The 20,755-nt window shown below is 38.9% G+C and overlaps 1 protein-coding gene across 1 annotated transcript; it reads left to right on the top strand.

Annotated features, from left to right (window-relative positions):
* The first annotated feature begins 928 nt into the window (after positions 1-928).
* On the top strand, positions 929-20,669 carry LOC121314190 (lysine--tRNA ligase-like). The gene is made up of 14 exons (XM_041247199.1): positions 929-1,026; positions 9,713-9,764; positions 11,765-11,930; positions 12,541-12,634; positions 12,991-13,177; positions 13,597-13,722; positions 13,985-14,104; positions 14,478-14,640; positions 15,109-15,282; positions 15,784-15,869; positions 16,573-16,658; positions 17,513-17,639; positions 19,180-19,323; positions 20,289-20,669. Exons 1-14 carry the CDS (start codon positions 989-991, stop codon positions 20,376-20,378), a joined length of 1,653 nt encoding a protein of 550 aa, XP_041103133.1. The 5' UTR covers positions 929-988; the 3' UTR covers positions 20,379-20,669.
* The last annotated feature ends 86 nt before the right edge of the window (positions 20,670-20,755 follow it).

The raw sequence follows: 20,755 nt of genomic DNA, 5'->3' as shown, positions 1-20,755 counted from the left end.
TTGTATGCATGTCAAAACCTCACATCCAATATCATTTGAGGTACTGACTAAATATTAAATGCCTGGTTCCAATCATTAGAATTCAGAGTTGGGTTATCAGAATAAATAACACTAGACCCAGCACTGTTGAGAGCCCTGAGACCTAGTGGTAAAAACAACCAAAGGCTGAATATTGTAATTAATTGGCATCAGCCCATTGAATTGAATGGAAAGGCACAGGCTGGACGCTAACCGCAAACCATACCTACGGTGTCTTTATTAGGACAGCCTTGTACATCAAACTTATATGTCATTCTCTGCTCCATCCTCAAATCACTCCTTCCTGCTTCAGTCCCTGTTCCCTACTCCATGCTCCCTCCTCCATGCCCATTCCTCCCTGCTCCCTATTCTATGTTCCCTCCTCCCAACTTCAGTGTATAGATATGGCCCGGAACACCTAACAAAAGTGCTGTTGCCAGATGTCACTGTAACATGAAAAAGCTGATCACTATGGCTTATATCTTCTGAATGTACAAAGACAGACAGGCAAGCAAGGTTCCTCTGTACACCCCCAGGTTCTGACAATCATAAAAACTAATAAAAAAGAATGTCCATTTCAAGTTTCATCGTAATGGATATGCGGTACTACTGTAGATTTAATTATTCATTTAAATATTCAAAGACATAAACATGACAAATAGACAGACAACCTCCATATACTGCACCCCCAGATACACTCAATGTCCTAAGCAAGTTTCATGACAATTGGACACACGGTTCTCTAAATACATACATGATGTAATATATGACAATTATGAAATCAAGTGTTATAATAATAAACTATGATGCAACAAAATGTGAAAAAAAGTTCAAGGGGGTGTAGACTTTCTATAGGCACTGTATATATATATTAGGGCTGCATGCACTGTATCAAACAAAACAGGGAAACTACAGTTCAGAACATTTATTCACTTTACTCCTCAACTTAGAGAATCTGAAGCAGATACCTATGGCAAATATTCAAGAAAAAACTAAAATCACTCCCAGGTAAGTTCATTATCACTTATTTTCTGTCTTTAAAAAATAAATAAATTGGAGGACCCATCCTATGAATCTTTTTTGATTTTCCACTTATGCGTTACTCATCATTGATATAATGCTGAACCATGCAGTATCTGCTATATGTATATATACTGTATTGATATTACAGTACCAGTACTACATGTGTAGTTTTTAACTCAAAATTGTCAATGTTTTCCAGATAGAAAAACACTCAACCAGTAGTGTATTTAAGGTCTTAAGTTGTTTCTTATTCATTTCAGATTTTTCCTTTTATAAAGAATTGTGCTGTTGAGTAAGCACCTGTGATAATGTAAATTTAAATGTTATAAACAGACTTTAACAAATATTAATTCAAATCCCAAGTTCAAGTTCAAGATATAGGGCTCTGATACAGGACTGTTATTTTACTTAAATGTATTTACAGTACAATGCCTTCCATTGTGATGGTTAATTACTTACATTTCAAAAGATCAGAAAAGAAGTAACTGGTGAAAAAAAAAAAAAACATGGTCTCTTCAAAAATGAAAACTACAAGCAAAATGCTAGCTAGCACTATAAAATCTGTACACCACCATTTAAAAAACTTAAGGAATGGAAATTAAAAAAAAAAAAATCCTAATTAAGAGGATGGTCAATATAGTATAAAACAGTGCTAAAAACACAGGTGCCACCAGCACTACAACACAACCTCAAACCCATCAGCACTCTGAATAATCTGAGTTCGGAAATGCAATGCTGAGGAGTAGATTGAAGGGATGAAAAGCCTTATGTGTCATAAATTTTATGACAATTGGATATATGTTTGTCTAAATATATGCATAAGCCCAATTTGGTAAGGGTAAGTTCATGACCGGTTATTTTAGGTCTTTAAATTTTTTTTTTTTTTTTTTTTTTTTTTTTTTTTCTTTCCCATTTCATCACCAGTTTTTTTTAGTTAACTAACGATAACGAAAATGTCTATTAACGAACATAAATCACATTCTTATCTGTTAATAGTAACTATAACTATAAAATAATGTAAAACTACAAACAAATAGTAACTAAAAAACAAACAAACAAACAAACAAAAACTCAACAAACAAAAGACAATATCCAAATATGTTGGACGGCCGGCATTGTGGATAATAATAATAATAATAATAATAATAATAATAATAATAATAATAATAATAATAATAATAGGTCGGACTTATGAAAGTCCAAAAAAATCGAATGATTTAATTTTATTAAATCTTACAATATTAGTTAAAGTCACACCGCTTCGGCACCGCACCCTAGAGGGGTTGGCTATAGCGATAGTAGTTTAGCTCTTCCCCCTAGTTAAGTGATTTTGGGCTGTGTTTTGCCATATATTAGGGTGGGCGGTGCGCTGCTCTCACCATTCTGCCTATGGAGAGTTCTTCGCAGAGCATTAAGTGCTATTGTCAACTTTGCCGTTTACAACTCGCTGTAAAACTGAATACGAATCATTGAATACAATCTGTCTGCATTTTTTATAATCTTAAATACTCCTTTCAAACTAAATATGAATCACAATACACCCACTTAAGTATATATTGTCTTTATTCCCCTTTAAAGACTACCTTTTCAGAAAATATCACCACCTCAAGCATTCTGAAACTGCTAAAAATGGAATACAAATATTAATTCACATTTGAAAACACACATTTTAGTATAGTATATTAAGTAAAGAAAACGTATCATGTGCAATTTACTTTTCATTTTGTTTGTTGTCTGTTAAAATAGGAACCTGGCTGATTTCGTATGGTTTCACGGACCGTTATTATCACTAATCTTGCACTACCTGATGTTAATGTAGTTAAACTAGTAGGTAGTACTAAGACATTGAGTAAATTAATGCATAATGCTCTTAATACTAAAATTAATCTTCGCAGTACTAACGTGTTACAATAATGCGCTTATTATTTTTTTATGTATAAGTTGTAATGGTGTATTACTGTAATTTATACTGTAAGTATAACTATGTTTACCATGAATAAAATGTTCGCTGCGGATGGTTCTTGAGTCTGGTGGACTCCATTTAGACCCATCTTCATGCTGCCGATGTATCGCAGAGAGACACATTTTCCTTCTAACCGGGCTAAACGGCTCTTCGAAAGTTCAATAAATGACACCCGCACTACTATCAGCAATCTTACCAGTCCCAGCAGTGGGAGCACCATTCTTACAAGTCCCAGTTGTAGCATCATTGTCACCAGTCTCAGCATTAACTTCAGTAGCAGTGAACTCTCAATGAAGGTATAAACCCATCTACTTATTCATATTTATAAGTTCCTTTTCAATTTGAAGACGACCACCACCAGGTAGGATATGGGATGGGATATTCCTGTTCTTTGGATAGGTATCACTGAGCTCTCTATACCAGAGCTGCCGATAGGCCCCTTCCCGTGATGATGCACTCGGCCCTGCCTACCGAGGGAATAAAACTGTCACTCACTGGAAGATCCTCCTCTTTTTCCCTCTCAAGACGGTACGGTAAGACCTCTGTGTTGAGCTGATCATATTGATAGAAAAGAGCTTCTGGAGTCGATTCGAGTCGGTTGTATTTCCCCTGCATTTGTGCTGGTTTGCCGGTTTCCTGGAATCAACGACTTAAAAAAGACAAGTCTTTTATTGACTTTCTGTTTTTCAACAGCCTCCTGTTCTTCTCGGGGCTAGGCTTTGCTGTATCCCCGTTGTTGAGTTACCCTTCCAGCCGCATTCTCTTCCACGGGGCTGGGTCTTGCCGCATCCCCGTTGTCGATTAGTTCTGCCGGCTACAGACCCACCACTGCGGTGAGTCGGGCCTTGTACAAAAGGGATACTTCTCTCCCTCCTCTGTTTCGGTGCTCAGGTGCTTAGTGTAGTAACACATGGTGCCAGCGACTCTACGGTAGTGCACAATAACACTACACGGTACGTACAGTGCACCTAGTGTACACATGCTAGTACCTCTACCACGTAGTGCGATTACGCACGGTGCAACATGGTACACAGTGCACAAGGTACCCACAGTACTTGACGCACGATATGCAGTATTACTGCTCTAACGCTAGTGATTTTTACACTACGTTAACGTTTCCTGTGTTTAACGCAGTGCAAGCAGTGTTTCGGTGCTATGCAAAAAGTCAGGCCCATGTCGGGGTCCTGTCCCTGCATGGCCTGTAACGCTGTTATCCCACAGGAGGATAAACATACCCTTTGCATGCGGTGCTTGGGCGTTCCTCATGCCACCGCTGCTCTTGAAAGAGACATGGCATGCAGTGTCTGTGCGGCCCTTCAGCCTCGGCTGAAAGAGGCCCGTTTGTAGAGAGTCAGGAGGGCGAGCTCCGTATCCACTATGGCCAGACCGCCAGCAGCTCTGGGTGCTCCAGACAGCATGTCCCAGGACTAGGCAGTTCTAGGCAGTCGAGGGATATTATGGACCTCAAGGCTCAGATGGCGCAGGTCCTAGAGCTCTTGACTAAGCAGGTGCCGGCGGCCCAGCCCCCATTCCAGGGTCCGCCGCAGCCCCAATTTCCATACCCCCCCTCCCCCCTCCCCTTTGGGAGTGCAGGGTGATTGGGGAGAGCCACCTCAGCTGGAACAGGAGAATATGCTTTCCACAGTGGCCTCGGGGGATACAGCTTCTTTCTCCTCTGATAGGCAAGTGGGTGAGACCCTTGTTGAGCAAGAGCTCGGCTCCGAGAATGTCTCAGAGACCGGTTTCACCCCGTTGTCCAGCTTGGTCTTGGCTCTCATGGGACGCACTGCAGCCTTTCTGCAGGTCCCCTGGACGCCAGTGGCTCCTCGTCGCTCCTCGTCCTCAGAGTTTCCCGGCCTTCCCAGATTTTGTGGAGGAAGTACTCTCCTCCTGGGGTCGACCGGCTTCGGGTCCTAGTTTATTTAAACAGGCCGCACCACTCGCCTCCTTGGAAGGCACAGATAAGCTTAACCAGGGCCGTGATGGTACTCCACCATCACGGCCCTGGTTAAGGCCCCATCGGTAGGTGGTCTGGCTAGAGACCCGGCGTGACCGAACCCTCAATGTAGGATGACGGAGATGCATCTGAAGTGAGCTTACTCGATTAACCAATACAGTGAGTGTGCTTACTGCATATTTGGATGGTGTATTGCGCAAGGCCTAGCTCCCCAAGCTGATGGCCTCCAAGTTAAGTCTTCTGTCCAGCACGCTTCTGCAGGTCTCCGGTCTCCAAAGGCGAGCCCTTGGCCAGAGCCTAGCCAGCTTGGTGGTGGCTCGTAGACAGCTGTGGCTGACACAAGCCAGGGTCCCTGATGCTGATAAGGCTGCACTAATTGACGAGCCCATATTCCCAGGACACACTTTTGGGTCAGCTCTGGAGGAGATACTACAAAGATCTCACCAGGAACGTGAAGCGTCTCATCAGGTGGCTGTGTTACTCCCTCCCCATGTGTCTGCACAGGGTGGGTCGAGCCGCTGGCGAGCTCCCCAGACTCAAACTGTCGCTAGAACAGTCCCAGGCCCAGTCCCCACAGCTCCGCTGGGTGACCTAAGGCATCGCCTTCAGGGCACTTCAGCAGGTAACCGAGCCCAACTGGCAGGCAGATGGAATGTAGGTTGTTGTCAGTCCTCCAAACTGCATCAGAGGAGGCGTTTTCAGGGCCAGCGCCCTAAACACTCACTCCAAACTGCCCAGCCCCAGCTTCAGTAGCCCGGCCAGGCCCCTGAAGGCTGGCGGCCTCAGACCCCATTTTCGGCACAACAGCTGCAGTACTGGCTTGCTTGCACCTCAGACTCCCGGGTGCTCGCTACTGTGCAAAACAGCTATGCGCAACGGTTCCACTTGGGACCTCCTCCCTTTCAAGGTGTCACAAATACTTTAGTGACATACCCTCTACAAGCCTCGGTACATCAAAAAGAAGTGGCTACCTTGCTGTGCAAGTGAGTCATTCATCTCGTAGATCCCATCTCCCACGGAGAGGGGTACTACTCGAGATACTTTCTGGTACCCAAGAAGGACAGTGGCTTTTGCCCCATCTTAGATTTGAGGCTCCTGAACAGGTTCTTAAAAGAAAGGAGGTTCCGAATGCTGACACAAAATTCACCACAGTGGTCTTACTGGATGCATACTTTCATGTTCCCATTCGTCCAGAACACAGAAAGTACTTGTGCTTTTCCTTTCTAGGAAGCATGCATGAGTTTGTTGTGCTGCAATTCGGCCTCTCCCTGGCTCCACATACGTTTTCAAAGTGCATGGGTGCTATCCTGGCTCCCCTGCGGCTGCAGGGTATCAGAGGAATAAACTATCTCGACGACTGGTTGATCTGTTCCCAGTCGCAAGACGGAGCACTGGCCCACACAACAATTGTGACGGAGCATCTGGTCAGACTGGGCCTCACCATAAACGATGCAAAGAGTTGGCTTACACCAGTGCAGTGCACCACGTACCTGGGGCTCCGGCTGGACTCCTCTACGATGCGCGCATACGTGTCGGATGACAGAGTTGCAGCTATCCAGGGTTGCCTCTCCCTGTTTCAACAGGGATCGCAGGTCACCCTCAGATTGTGCCAGAAACTACAGAAATTACCCCTCCAGGTAGGGTAGCCGCACACTCCACTAGAGGGTTGGCTGTATCTTGGTCCCTTTTCAAGGGTGCCTCGATGTCTGATGTTTGTACTGCATCTAGCTGGGCTACGTTGCATACTATCATCAGGTTCTACCGTATCAATGTGACAGACCCTGCATTGCCTTCTGTAGGCACACGGGTCCTTGAAGGTGTATGTTCACACCGCTAACCTGGGTTAGACAGTGTTGTGCATCTCTCAATTGCTGCTGTTCTTTCTCCCTTACGACGGCTTTGGTATAGGTTATCCTATAGGGGGGAGGGGGGTTTAGACAAAAATTTGATTTTTGCCTCAGTAAAAATCTATTCCTAGCTATGCCCCTGCTTAATGAATACTGTGCACAACACCCTGACCGAAGCTGAAGTCTCCGCAGAAGGACAAAGCGGGCTGGTCTGCCTTGCCTTCCAGTGACTCTTGAGTCCAGCTGTGCTGAAGTAGGGGTGGACCTCAGACTCTGAATAATACAATGCCTATAGAAAGTCTACACCCTCTTTCAAAATTTAATTCCTTTTTTTGCCTTATAACCTGGAATTAAAATGCATTAAAATTGTTTTTTTTCTTCATTTATCTACACATCCTACTGCACAACTTCCAAGTGAAAAAAGTATTCTAGAAATTTGTAGAAAATTAATTAAAAATAAAAACAGAACTATCTTGATAAGTGTCCACCTAATAGCAATCCTAAATTAGCTCAGGTGTAACCAATCGCCTTCAAAATCACACACCAAGTTAAGTGGCTTTCACCTGTGTTAAATTGTAGTGATTCACCTGATTTCAGGATAAATTCAGCAGTTCCTGTTGGTTCCCTCTGCTGGGTAGTGCATTTCAAAGCAAAGACTCGACCATGACCAAGGCACTTTCAAAAGAACTCCAGGACAAAGTTGTTAAAGGCACAGACAGGGGATGGATATAAAAAAATATCAAAGGCCTTGAAACTAGGACAGAAGTTCACCTTTCAGCATGACAGCGACCCAAAGCACACAGCCAAAGCTACACTGGAGTGGCTAAGGAACAAAAAGGTAAATGTCCTTGAGTGGTCCAGTCAGAGCCCCAATCTAAATCCAATCAAAAATTTGTGGCATGAATTGAAGATTGCTGTCCATCAATGCTCCCCAAGGAACTTGACAGAGCTTGAACAGTTTTGTAAAGAAGAATGGTCAAATATTACCAAATCTAGGTGTGCCAGGTTGGTAGAGATCTACCCCAGTAGACTCACAGCTGTAATTGCTGCCAAAGGTGCTTCTAACAAGTATTAACTCAGGAGGGTGGAGACTTATCCAATTATGATCTTTCAATTTTGTATTTTTAATATGTATACATTTTTTCTCAATAAAAACTTTTTTCCCCTTAACAGTGTGGAGTATGGTGTGTAGGTAAGAGGAAAAAAAATCCTCATTTAAATGCATGAAACTCTGAGGCACTGACACAACAAAATGTGAAAAAAAAGTTCAAGGGGGTATAGACTTTCTATAGACACTGTAAGTAAAAGTTAATTCTGTTCAACTCTCTCCAGTTTTGTTCTGTGCATATTATTTTTTAGCTGTAAATGTATGCTTTAAAAGTCTGTGTAATACACTTCTATATGCTGCGGTTTATTTAAGATTATTTTTAAATGTGTGTAGGATCTTTATCTATACTACAGCTCCGCTGTGACCAAACGTTATTTCAATTAGAATGTTGGTAACCATGGTTTTGTTGCATGTGGAATATGATAAACAGGTTTCGCTAATGAGACGTTTCTCAATGGCATAAAAAGTCTCACCCATTCTCTGCTTGAATAGAAAAATAAAGATCTAAAAAACTCGGTAAATTCTTTAATCAAAGTTAATCAAACAAAACTAGTGCAATATTATATGTATGGAATGATTTCTCCAGATCTCTTGGAAAGCCTGTGAGTCAGGGACATTGTGTATTGCACAGAAAAAGGCAAATGTTTTATTTTTATTCACTGTTTATTCTTTTTCATGGGTACCATTGATTCAGGTAAGGTGCTTATATATTTAACCCTTTATATGCCTTGTTTTCATCAGGCATTGAGGTTCTACATAAACATTTACAAATTAAATGGTTTAATTATTTTTCCTCAAGCTAATTTAATGTAAAAAACTAAATATAGCTTTCTAAGTGATTAAGTAAAAATCAAGCTGAAATAAACAGCCTGATTTTTATTACTTGTTTCAGCACACATAATCTATTTGACTTGCATTAAAGGGTGTGGAGGGCTGTACAGCAAGGCTTGGCTAGTAAATGGCAATCTCTGATCAATACATGTTTGTAGTTGGCTATCCTAAGGAGTGTACTGTGAAGAGGTGTAGACCCTGGCATTACCCAAGATTTTCAAGGTCATAACCACTCTGTTAACTGTAATAATAATGAAATAATAACTACAACAACATTTAGTTAACTGTAATAATAACTATAACTAAAATTAAACTAATAACTATAACTAACTATAACTAAAATAAAATAAAAATAACATAACTATAACTAAAAAAAGACATAACTAAAAAAACACTGCTCATCGCTTATTTACAAAAGCGTCCTATTGCCAATTAAAAACATATCTTATGTAGGAGTTTAAAAGTCTTGTTAAAAAAAAAAGTCCTACATAGGAGTTACAAAATCCTACTGAAGAGATATAAAGTCCTACTATTTTTTTTTTAAATTGGCACTAGGACGCTTCCGTCCTTATTAAATAATAATAATAAAAAAAACATAGAACATCGCTGCTTCACTGGTCAAAGTGGATGCTGTAAAATGTTTGTGTTTAAAGAAATTGTGGACTTTTACAAAAAGGATTTACATTGACGCAGCTGTTTCAATCATTAGAACAGACCATATGGTCAAGGCAATACTTGTTAATTTAATTGAATGCTTTCATTATGTTTTACTTTATACTTAAGTTTTACAAATAGCAAAGGCATTTTCATATATTCTAAATCAAGAAAAAAATGGTAGTGTGTGTGCTTCTGAATGGAGCTGGTGCTGTGAAGTACTGGATGGATTCTCAAAAGGATAACTGGTGCCCCTTCACCCACAGCAAGGGTCTCTGTCCTGCCAGTAATGTTTGTGCTTTTCCTTTCAGTGAAAATGACGGGACTGGAGCTATCACAGATACAATGGAATTAGAACCCCGTGTAAGTCAACACCTTTACTACTTATTGCAAGAATTTGGATTAGTTTTAACAGAGATAATTACAAAATTAATCTGTATTTAGTACATTACTTAGGAGGTATTCTTGTAATATACAGTAATTATATATTGTATTCATAGTGTAAGAGTATCTGAATGTAAATGCTAACCATTTGTATTTTGTTGTGTAAATGGCCTGCACCTCATTATGACTTATTGAATCACTTTGCTATCTCTCTCTCTCTCACACACACACACTTAGTGTAACTATGATAAAAGCTATTACCTGCAGGGCTCCAGTAGTGCCTCCAGCTTCAGCAGTTTCTCCAGTTCAGCTGTGGTTAGCATGGCGATGTTTGTTTTTTGTTGTGCCAGAGCATCCCTCAGTGGTTGTTGGTGTCTTGTGCAAGTGACTCCTTTTGCCCATTTGCAACTTGCTGTTCTAGCTCTGCAGCGTTTGGTGGACTGTGTTTGAAATGCCCAACTACTTTTCGGCATTTGGCTAGGGCATTGTCAAACCCGCTGTTGTGTAGGGACACTGTGACTGACCTTTGCAGACTGTGCGCGGTGCAAGGCTGGTGTTCAAAAGGCAGGTGTCTCGCAGCTGCAATCATGTTCCGTGCACTGTCTGTTCCAAGTGTGGTAACTTTCTGTTCAATGTTCCACTGCTTTGCTACATCCATGAAATGCTCAGCACACGTTTCAGCATAGTGCCTCTCTTCTGTTTTCATGATGGTCAAAGCGTATGAATGCAGAATCCAATTGTCATCGATGTCTCTCTCTCTCTCTCTCTCTCTCTCTCTCTCTCTCTCTCTCTCTCTCTCTCTCTCTCTCTCTCTCTCTCTCTCGAGTGCTGTGGCGATCTTCAGCCATGTGATGTTGGTGTTTTCCTTGTGTTTTTCCAGGTCTGTTGTGAATGTTGTCTTGAATCTTACCACGTAGGCAGGGTCATCATCTGAGCTCTCCATCACCCGAGAGAGGTGGCACAAAGCAGGCAACATCACTGAGCAGGAAACGTACTTCTCTTCCTCCCAGGAGTTCAGTCAAGTACCTGCAGTGGAAGATAATTAAATCACTTCTGTCAATTGTGAGAGGCTTGTTGCACAAGGAAACTCATAAATAATCTTGCACTATCTCTCTCTCTCTCTCTCTCTCTCTCTCTCTCTCTCTCTCTCTCTCTCAATATATATATATATATATATATATATATATATATATATATATATATATATATATAGCATATTTACTGTTGAGGTAGTGTTCAAAGTAAATATCCCATAGGTTCAGTTTAAAACAAAACAGTGGATAACTCAATGAGTTATCTATGCTTTGTTATCTTACACCAACTGACTGGTGACGTTTTTTTAGTATTGTTGGACAGATAATGCTTATTGTTTGGGACTGTAAACCCGTTTAGTTGGCTCTTCACAATTCATATTGTTGTGTATTGCTGGAGCATTTTCTTTTGGTCACCAGACCCAGATTAAAAATAAACCTTTCCAAACCGGATTACAATTGTCTGTGATTACTCCTGCACCTGTTCACAATCACCAGCCTCTTTGCAACATCCCTCTAGGCTCTTTCTAAACAGACATTAATAGACATTAGCTTAAGAAGACAATACAAATGCACTGAAATACCAAAGAAAATCACTGACAGAATAAGGTTTCACTAATTTAGATGCTGCACAAGAATCATCCACACTGAGCTACAATGTGCATGGACTTTACAGTATGTGCCCTTCACTCGGTAGTCCCACAGATGAAATTCAGAAAGATTTCACTTGGCTGTCAGATCTGCAACTGTGGAAAATGATCTAACTGAATTGACTTGCACTTCTTAATATGACAAGTTTCATTGCTCTATGATGAATGTGTTTTTTTTCCACCATAACAAAAGCTTAGAGTTGCCAGGTGACTTCTAGAATCAAAGCAACATTTGCAATCATACGTTATCCATTAGGATTTGTGTAACTTTCTATGACTGTTTTAAATATTGTAATAGAAATACACCGAGCTCCGGACTGAGGCTATCAGGCAGATGAATGAAAATGGAGAACAAACTTATCCTCATAAATTCAACGTGAAGATGACTCTGTCTCAGTTTATTGAGACATACAGCATTCTCAAACCTGAGGAGCACCTGAAAGATACAGTGACCTCTGTGGCTGGTAAGGTCCAATATTCTGCAGATCACACATATTAAAAACAGATGAGGCCTGGTCGTTCCAACAAAGAGCACAGTCTGTGCTTTACATTCAGCACAAAACCAATCAAACTGTCTGATAACATACAAACACTGCAGGGCAACCTGTATGTGAATTAGTACACTGTACTGCAACAGCTCACAAGTAATGTCTGCTATGTTTGATCTAGGCCTTCTGTTTTGTGTACTGCATTTAGAAAGTTGTAAGGATGTTATTAACCTTCACAGATTACCTGTATTTCCTGATTCAAACAGATAAATTCTAAAAATAAATAAATAATAAAGTAGATCTTGCATTATCTCTGTGAATACTGGGTTACTTCTTGCTTCGATAACACCAGCATTACGTTGTATCTGTTGTTTGATATAAACTGTGTCATTGTAAAAACCCTGTTTTGAACTTTCCCCATCACACCAAAATCAACAGCTCTTTATAGCACGCTCTTCCCATCAATGAATTGTACCAGTCTTGACGTGGATGAACCTATTATTACAGATTACCTTTTTGAATCACAGTGATGTAAGATGATGCAGATATTACTTTGACCTAAATGTTTTTCTTTTCTGTCTCCCAGGCCGAATTCATGCCAAAAGACACGCTAGTGGAAAACTAGTGTTTTATGACCTGAGAGGGGAAGGAGTTAAACTGCAGATTATGGCAAATGTCCAGTATGTACAGCACTTAAACTGCTTAGTTGTTTGAATAGAACACATCCGATATAAATGTTTGTCATATGGATCAGTAGAACCTGCATTGTCAGCGTTAATGAGATTGACTGATTTTGTTAAAAAAAAAAAAAAAAAAAAAAAAAAACATCCACCTATGCACTGTAGTCATAAGATGGGGTTTTTAATGCACTATTAGTAACTTCAGTTGACCTTGTGCTGTTTAGTCAGTCAAGAATTATAATAAGCAATACTGTTGGTGACAGTGTTGGTGACATGCGTTTATGCTTATAGTTTTAAATGTTCAAACTTTATACAAATATAATTAAAGCAGCCTGCAACCTGTGCATCTCTCTCAGATTCTATGAGTCTGAGGAGAAGTTTGTGAAGATCATCAAGGATCTCCATCGTGGGGACATTGTTGGAGTTGAAGGAAATCCCACCAAAACCAAGAAAGGAGAGCTCAGCATTGTGCCAACCAAAATTATGCTTTTATCTCCTTGTCTGCACATGCTCCCACACCTTCACTTTGGCCTCAAAGACCAGGTACCAAGGACCTTTTAGGTATCATAAAGAGCTGTTAACAGGAGTCTACAGATGTGTGTGAGTGTCTGTTTTTTGTTTTGTTAGCAAACAGAATACAACTTATACAGGCCAGTTTTAAATGTATTCCTTTCATGATGTATCTTGAGGTGAGGTAAGGATAATCAAAGGATAGAATGTATTGTTACTCAATTATGAATTAGCATATATAAGCACATAACTTTTGATATAATAAAGACTATGCATGCCATTTATATACAACACTGTTGTAGTATTTAGTAGATGTATTTTCTATTGTCTAATATTGCTACACCAAAAGACCAGAGTAAGGGAATGCCTATAACTGTTCTCTGTAAGCCAAATCAAACAGTACATTTCGGTTGTTCTGACCTTTTTATAAACTGTTGATATTTTGTCTTTAGGAGAAAAGGTACCGCCAGCGTTATCTTGACTTGACCATGAATGAGTCTGTGAGGCAGAAATTCATAACAAGAGCTGCAATTATTAAATATCTGAAGAGTTTTTTGGATGATCTGGGGTTTCTGGAGGTACATTTGAAAAGCTATTACACCATTTTAATACATTCCTTGTATTTTATTTTAAAGTATTTAGTGTCTGTTTTAAGCCTAGTCATGCTATATTAATACTGCACTGGCTGGGATTTATAGACCCCCTTATGTACATTGGCAAGATCACTGAATACAATTCAAATACAATGGAGAGATGTACGTGACAGAGCAGGTTCACTATTGTAGTTTCAGAGTGGCTGTTAAAAACTTGCACAAGTGGACCTGTTTTTGTCATTTCTAGGTGGAAACCCCAATGATGAACATGATTGCTGGAGGTGCTGCTGCCAGACCATTCATCACACATCACAATGATCTGGACATGAACCTATACATGAGAATTGCTCCTGAACTCTTCCTAAAGGTTGTTTCTGCAAGGCCCGTACAGTTTCCCTTCTGTGTAGTAATAGCACAACTTGAAAGCCTTATCTCCAAGATTATATCCAATATGACGTTTATAGTATATTCCATAATTAAAACATTATATATATATATATATATATATATATATATATATATATATATATATATATTATTTATATATATATATATATAATATTATATATATATTATAATTAAATATAAACATTAAAGATAAAGTGTTTAATACTTCAAACATTTATTAACATTGAATTCCTTCTTTATTTAATTTCTATAGTTTCTATATTTTAGACATCTGTTTTTATATGTAAAGTATCTGGATGGTAATAACTTGTTATAAACTATGCTATGCATAGATGTTGGTTGTAGGAGGTCTGGACAGGGTGTATGAAGTGGGCCGTCAATTTAGAAATGAAGGCATTGACCTAACACATAATCCGGAATTCACCACTTGTGAATTTTACATGGCTTACGCAGATTACAATGACTTGATGGACATCACTGAGAAACTCCTATCAGGTATTGCATATAGTCATTTAATAGTAGCATTTTTCTGTAGGTATTAGATCTGCCTGTTACTGTAGTCCCTGTACAATTAATGCCTTAAATAGAGCTGTTGCTTTATCAATTGGCCCTAAGGTTTGATATTAAGGGTTTGTTTTCCTTCTGTGGCTTCAATGAATGGCTGATCAGTGAAGCGACCTCTTTCAGTCCTGATCTTTAATGGGCCTCCTTTACCTTTCTGACATTCTATTTTATGACAGCAATCTGTTATGTTAGCACTCATGCCTTTTCTTTCAATCAGTAACAGAGGAATGGTTTTGACAGGATCAGGAAATGAAATAACAATTTATAGAAATATCCAAGCAATGTCATAAACTTAAAAAAAAAAAAAAAAAAAACATTTTTAATTACAACACACATTTGTTATCATGGATTCTTTATAATTGATGACCATGGTTTCTACTGTGTTTTTTTGTTTCCAAGGCATGGTTAAGCATATTACAGGAGGCTACAAGATCACTTATCACCCCAATGGATCTGAAGGTGAGGCAGTGGAAATTGATTTCACTCCCCCCTTTAGAAGAATGAGGATGATGGATGAACTTGAGAAGGTCTTGGGTGTGAAACTACCAGCTGCAGATACTCTGGATACCAAAGGTGTGTGATCTTTTTTTCCCCTTGTTCTCACTGTGGTTTTATTCTCCATTTTAGCCAAACACTTTCAACCCCAGTTGCTCTATCCCTGACCATCAACAGTAATTGAGATTTTATATTGCAGGGAAATGGGTCTGGGATTTACAAACTGCACTTTTCCAATAACTCGCCCTGAAGAGTTTTTAATGAACAAACCCTGTATAACTTGGGTTCATGGAGAATGAAATTAGAGCGTTACAGAATTTTTGACGTTCTTTAGATCCTGATCAGTGCTAACCAGGAACTGTGAAACCCACATTAGTGGTTATAAAAACACTAACAATACAATGACATGGATACTTCATGTCATAAACATTTAGACTAATGTTACTATGCTGGTTTGCAGTATGAGAAAGTAGAAACACCTCTCACTTTAAATAGTGCCATGGCCATTCAGGAGGACAGATTCAGTCCTACAGTAGTGCATGTTAGGAAGTACATGAATAGTGTTTGTGCTTTTTCCAGAGGCTTGTCAATTTCTTGAGAAACTCTGTGAGGAGAAAACAGTGGAGTGCAGTACACCAAAGACTGCAGCAAGACTTTTAGATAAGGTACTCTCACTTAACCAGCTGTTTATAATAAACTTCTGTCTGCCTGTCTTCCTGTTTAGCAAAGGGAAAACAGAGACACAGCCTGGTCCCCTTAATTTTTTTCAAGTATGATTGATCTACAGACTGTCTCAGGTGTAGCACAGCCTTTAGAACAGGGTCTACTGACTTAGTGACTTTGTTCCTATTCATCAAAGTTGTTTACGCTTAAAAAAAAAAAGAACTAAAAACTGCAAGCAATGTTATAAAGCAAGTAGTTATTTACCATTCACAAAAAAAAAGAAGAGCTGTTTTTTACAATGTGGTACTCCATGAATAATAATAACAATAATTATTCAAAACAGACTTTCGAGTTGTAGGAATAGGTCCCTGTTTTCAGGTACAGTATTCCAGAACAATGTACAGATATAAGAATTCATGCAAGTCTTATCTACATGAAAATAGTCAACCATTTTGGAAATATGGATTTTCTAGTTAATTAAATACAACTTTTAAACTATTATGTTAGAATTAATTTGGAACACTACAAAGGAACAAACCCTCCCTTTCATATATTGTCGGATTTTTACTGAACCAGCATTTAGATTGTTGTTGAATAAACACTTAATTTTGACACCCAAATGAGAAGCATGTTGTTTCTATTCATTTCTAAAATGCAGGGGATGCTTGTGGCATGTTATAATGCTGGATTTTGTTTTCTTTGAAGTTGGTAGGAGACTTTCTTGAGGTTTCATGCACCAATCCCACCTTTATTTGTGATCACCCACAGGTCATGTGTCCACTGGCAAAATGGTAAGACATTTAAAATGTGAAATGTACACAAAAAAAAAAAAAAAAAAAAACAACAAAAAAAAAAGAACACAGCCCTGTCACAACTAGCATACCACATTTTTTTTGTCTGATTTGAACTTGAGATTTTAAGGAAATTCAGTTTTGGTATTTCAATGATAGCTTTACAAGAAATATATTTCATTTTCAAAAGAAATTGGTCATTCAAATTTTTCTTAAACTACTGCAAAGAAATGGGATTTTAACAAAATGACAGGAATAATCAACTATATATGCAGGCCAAAGGACAATGGTCTATAAGATATAATATGGTCTATAATATATATATATATGAGCAGCACCTTGAAACAATATAAGCTTTTCATATTTATCACACCTCATAATGCAAAACAACATGCTAAAGATTGAAGTTGTTTTAAGATGGTGCTTACATTAGAAGCTGATGCAAGGCAGGTAAAAATTGCTTTAAAATAAGAACACTGCACAAGTGGACCTTCATAAGATTTGATACACATGTTAAAAAGAATATAGTATTCTCACTTCTGCATATATATCCTATGGTAGTTCCATTACAGGTGAAACAAATATTTCACTTGTAGGCTAAATTCACCAACTTATAGACACTTGACATTTTAACAGCCCAATGTACTATTACTTCAACTAGTTACTAACCATTTTCCTGGGACTGGGACTCAATAATCACATGTAGTTTATTTTACAATAACATTACACACAATAGCATATGTATCTGTCTAATTTTCTAACATTGATGCTTAAGAGTCACCTTTTTTAATTAAAAAAAAAATAATAATATGTAGGACTTATATTTATTTTGAAGACCACTATGTTTGTTTTAGGCATCGATCAGAGAAAGGACTAACTGAACGCTTTGAACTGTTTGTCATGGAAAAGGAGTTGTGCAATGCCTATACCGAGCTGAACGATCCACGTAAACAACGGGAACTGTTTGAAGAACAAGCCAAGGTACCTGTCCGAAATAGTCCGAGTAAAGCAAAGTACAGTGGCATATACTACACTGAACAAAAATATAAACGCAACATGCAACAATTTCAAAGATTTTACTGAGTTATAGTTCATATAAGGAAATCAGTCAATTGAAATAAATAGATTAGGCCCTAATCTATGGATTTCACATGACTGGGAATACAGATATGCATCTGTTCGTCACAGATACCTTAAAAAATAGGTAGGGGCGTGGATCAGAACCAGTCAGTATCTGGTGTGACCACCATTTGCCTCATGCAGCACGACACATCTCCTTCGCATAGAGTTGATCAGGCTGTTGATTGTGGCCTGTGGAATGTTGTCCCACTCCTCTTCAATGGCTGTGCGAAGTTGCTGGATATTGGCGGGAACTTGAACACACTGTCGTACACGTCGATCCAGAGCATCCCAAACATGCTCAATGGGTGACATGTCTGGTGAGTATGCAGGCCATGGAAGAACTGGGACATTTTCAACTTCCAGGAATTGTGTACAGATCCTAGCGACATGGGGCCATGCATTATCATGCTGAAACATGGCGGTGGATGAATGGCACAACAATGGGCCTCAGGATCTCGTCACGGTATCTCTGTGAATTCAAATTGCCATCGATAAAATGCAATTGTGTTCGTTGTCTATAGCTTATGCCCCACCCCACCATGGGGCACTCTGTTCACAACGTTGACATCAGCAAACCGCTCACCCACACGACACCATACATGCTGTCTGCCATTTGCCCGGTACAGTTGAAACCGGGATTCATCCATGAAGAGAACACTTCTCCAGTGTGCCAGTGGCCATTGAAGGTGAGCATTTCCCCACTGAAGTCGGTTATGACACCGAACTGCAGTCGGGTCAAGACCCTGGTGAGGACGACGAGCATGCAGATGAGCTTCCCTGAGACAGTTTCTGACAGTTTGTGCAGAAATTCTTTGGTTGTGCAAATCCAGTTTCATCAGCTGTCCAAGTGGCTGGTCTCACAGATCCCGCAGGTTAAGAAGCAGGATGTGGAGGTCCAGGGCTGGCTTGGTTACAAGTGGTCTGCGGTTGTGAGGCCGGTTCTACGTACTGCCAAATTCTCTAAAACGACATTGGAGGCGGCTTATGGTAGAGAAATTAACATTCAATTCTCTGGAACAGCTCTGTTGGACATTCCTGCATACCAACTGCATGCTCCCTCAAAACTTGAGACAGCTGTGGCATTGTGTTGTGTGACAAAACTGCACATTTTAGAGTGGCCTTTTATTGTCCCCAGCACAAGGTGCACCTGTGTAATGATCATGCTGTTTAATCAGTTTCTTGATATGCCACACCTGTCAGGTGGATGGATTATCTTGGCAAAGGAGAAATGCTCACTAAACAGGAGTATCTTACATAAATATTAAACAAAATAAAATTACACTTTCTTCTTGTAAATATTACAATTTGTACTATTATTAAAAAAAAAAAATGCTTTAATTTTAATGTCTATGAATGAGCAAATTGCTCTTTAACATATATTCTGTATGGCTGTAAATAGGCAAAGGCAGCTGGTGATCTGGAGGCCATGGAGATTGATGAAGATTTCTGTACAGCTCTGGAATATGGCCTCCCCCCAACAGCAGGTTGGGGACTTGGAATTGACCGTCTCACTATGTTTCTAACAGACTCCAACAACATAAAGGTATGTAAGCAGTGCTGTGTGTAAATATGTTAACATGACTACTGGGCCAGAGGTATTTTAACTGATTTACTAGATAAGTTAAACTGACAGAAATATTGAAATTTGTTGAATATTGCCCAATAAAGGCCAGTTTGTACTCCAACGCTGGGCCGTTGTTAAAGAGCAAAGCGACCGGCGATCATCGCTGGCGTGTCGCTGTATTTTAGCTGTGTTGAATACTGGGTAACATTATATTGCGTGGCATAAACTAATATTAAATAGATATGCAATTGCATGTTAAATTAATATTTAATAGATATGCAACTGATATTAAATTTACGTTCAATTATTCCTTGTTATTTTCCGTGAACATTTAAGTTAGATTAACTGTATTTTCAATTACAAACATGTAAACAATGGGAAATTATTACATATTTGCAAGGGTAACAAAACGTAACAAATAAATGTGATATGCAAAAATGGTTAACATTTAGTAAGAAACCAGCTATTGCACATTTACTAAATATTAATTTAACATTAATTTAATATGCAATTGCATATCTATTTAATATTAATTTATGCCACGCAATATAAAGTATTACTGATTATTGTTTTACCTTGTTCAGAATTAGAAGTTTATTTGGTAAAAGATCAAACATACATCTTAGCACTTCATACCACCCTGGCTTACTGTCCCATAATGCTTCACTTTTAAACTAGTAGAGACATTTAATTACACTTAATAGATATGTTAAAGCAAGATAAATATTTAAATCTTCTTTGAAATTATAACACAGTCCAAAGCATGCTGAATAGTATTACTTTCACATACAATATAATTAAAGTTATTAGTCGTGGGGGGAATGTTACTGGCATATTGATGTACACCCAACTTGATTGTTACTAAGTGTTTTATGGAGAACCTCTCTTATTTTGCGTTGCATACCTAACTGGGTAATTCGAAATGTTTCATTTGCATTTTTTAGGAGGTCCTTCTGTTTCCAGCCATGAAACCTGATGAAACCAAACTGAAAGCTGGAAACAGGGACAATCTGGGTAACCGAGTGGTGATGTGACGTGCATCATGAGGCATGTTTTTCTTCATTAGTTTTGGGATAACACATATACATATATTGCTTCATGATAGGGAACTCCTTTATCTATCAATGTTATTATAATTCAGCAGATATTAGGCTCCACAACGAACATGTCGAATGGATGCTAAATTCTTGAAAATGCTTTTTTAAGCTTTGTTGTCTTCTGCGCAATGTGTAAATTATTTACACATTATTATTACAATTTGCTTTTGATCTTACTGCAATTAGCCATTAAATTCCTTATTTATCTGCAAAATTGTCATTTCAGTTTATTTTTTAAATATGTATGCACAGTAATATGTAAGTGGCGCTGTGTGTCATAGAAGTACACATCTTCAGAGTAATATAAATATTCA

Source organism: Polyodon spathula, chromosome 4 (genome assembly GCF_017654505.1).
Source record: "Polyodon spathula isolate WHYD16114869_AA chromosome 4, ASM1765450v1, whole genome shotgun sequence".
NCBI lineage: Eukaryota > Metazoa > Chordata > Actinopteri > Acipenseriformes > Polyodontidae > Polyodon > Polyodon spathula.
Note: the sequence above shows the minus strand (reverse complement) of the source record. Positions and strands in the feature narration are given on the sequence as shown.

What these genes read in the sequence shown, in the direction of transcription:
- LOC121314190 (XM_041247199.1), top strand. Translation starts at nt 989, where the DNA reads ATGGCAAATATTCAAGAAAAAACTAAAATCACTCCCAG. An exon ending in TACAGTGACCTCTGTGGCTG is followed by an intron (nt 11,931 to 12,540) that starts GTAAGGTCCAAT and finishes TCTGTCTCCCAG; the next exon opens with GCCGAATTCATGCCAAAAGA. An exon ending in AGATACTCTGGATACCAAAG is followed by an intron (nt 15,283 to 15,783) that starts GTGTGTGATCTT and finishes TGCTTTTTCCAG; the next exon opens with AGGCTTGTCAATTTCTTGAG.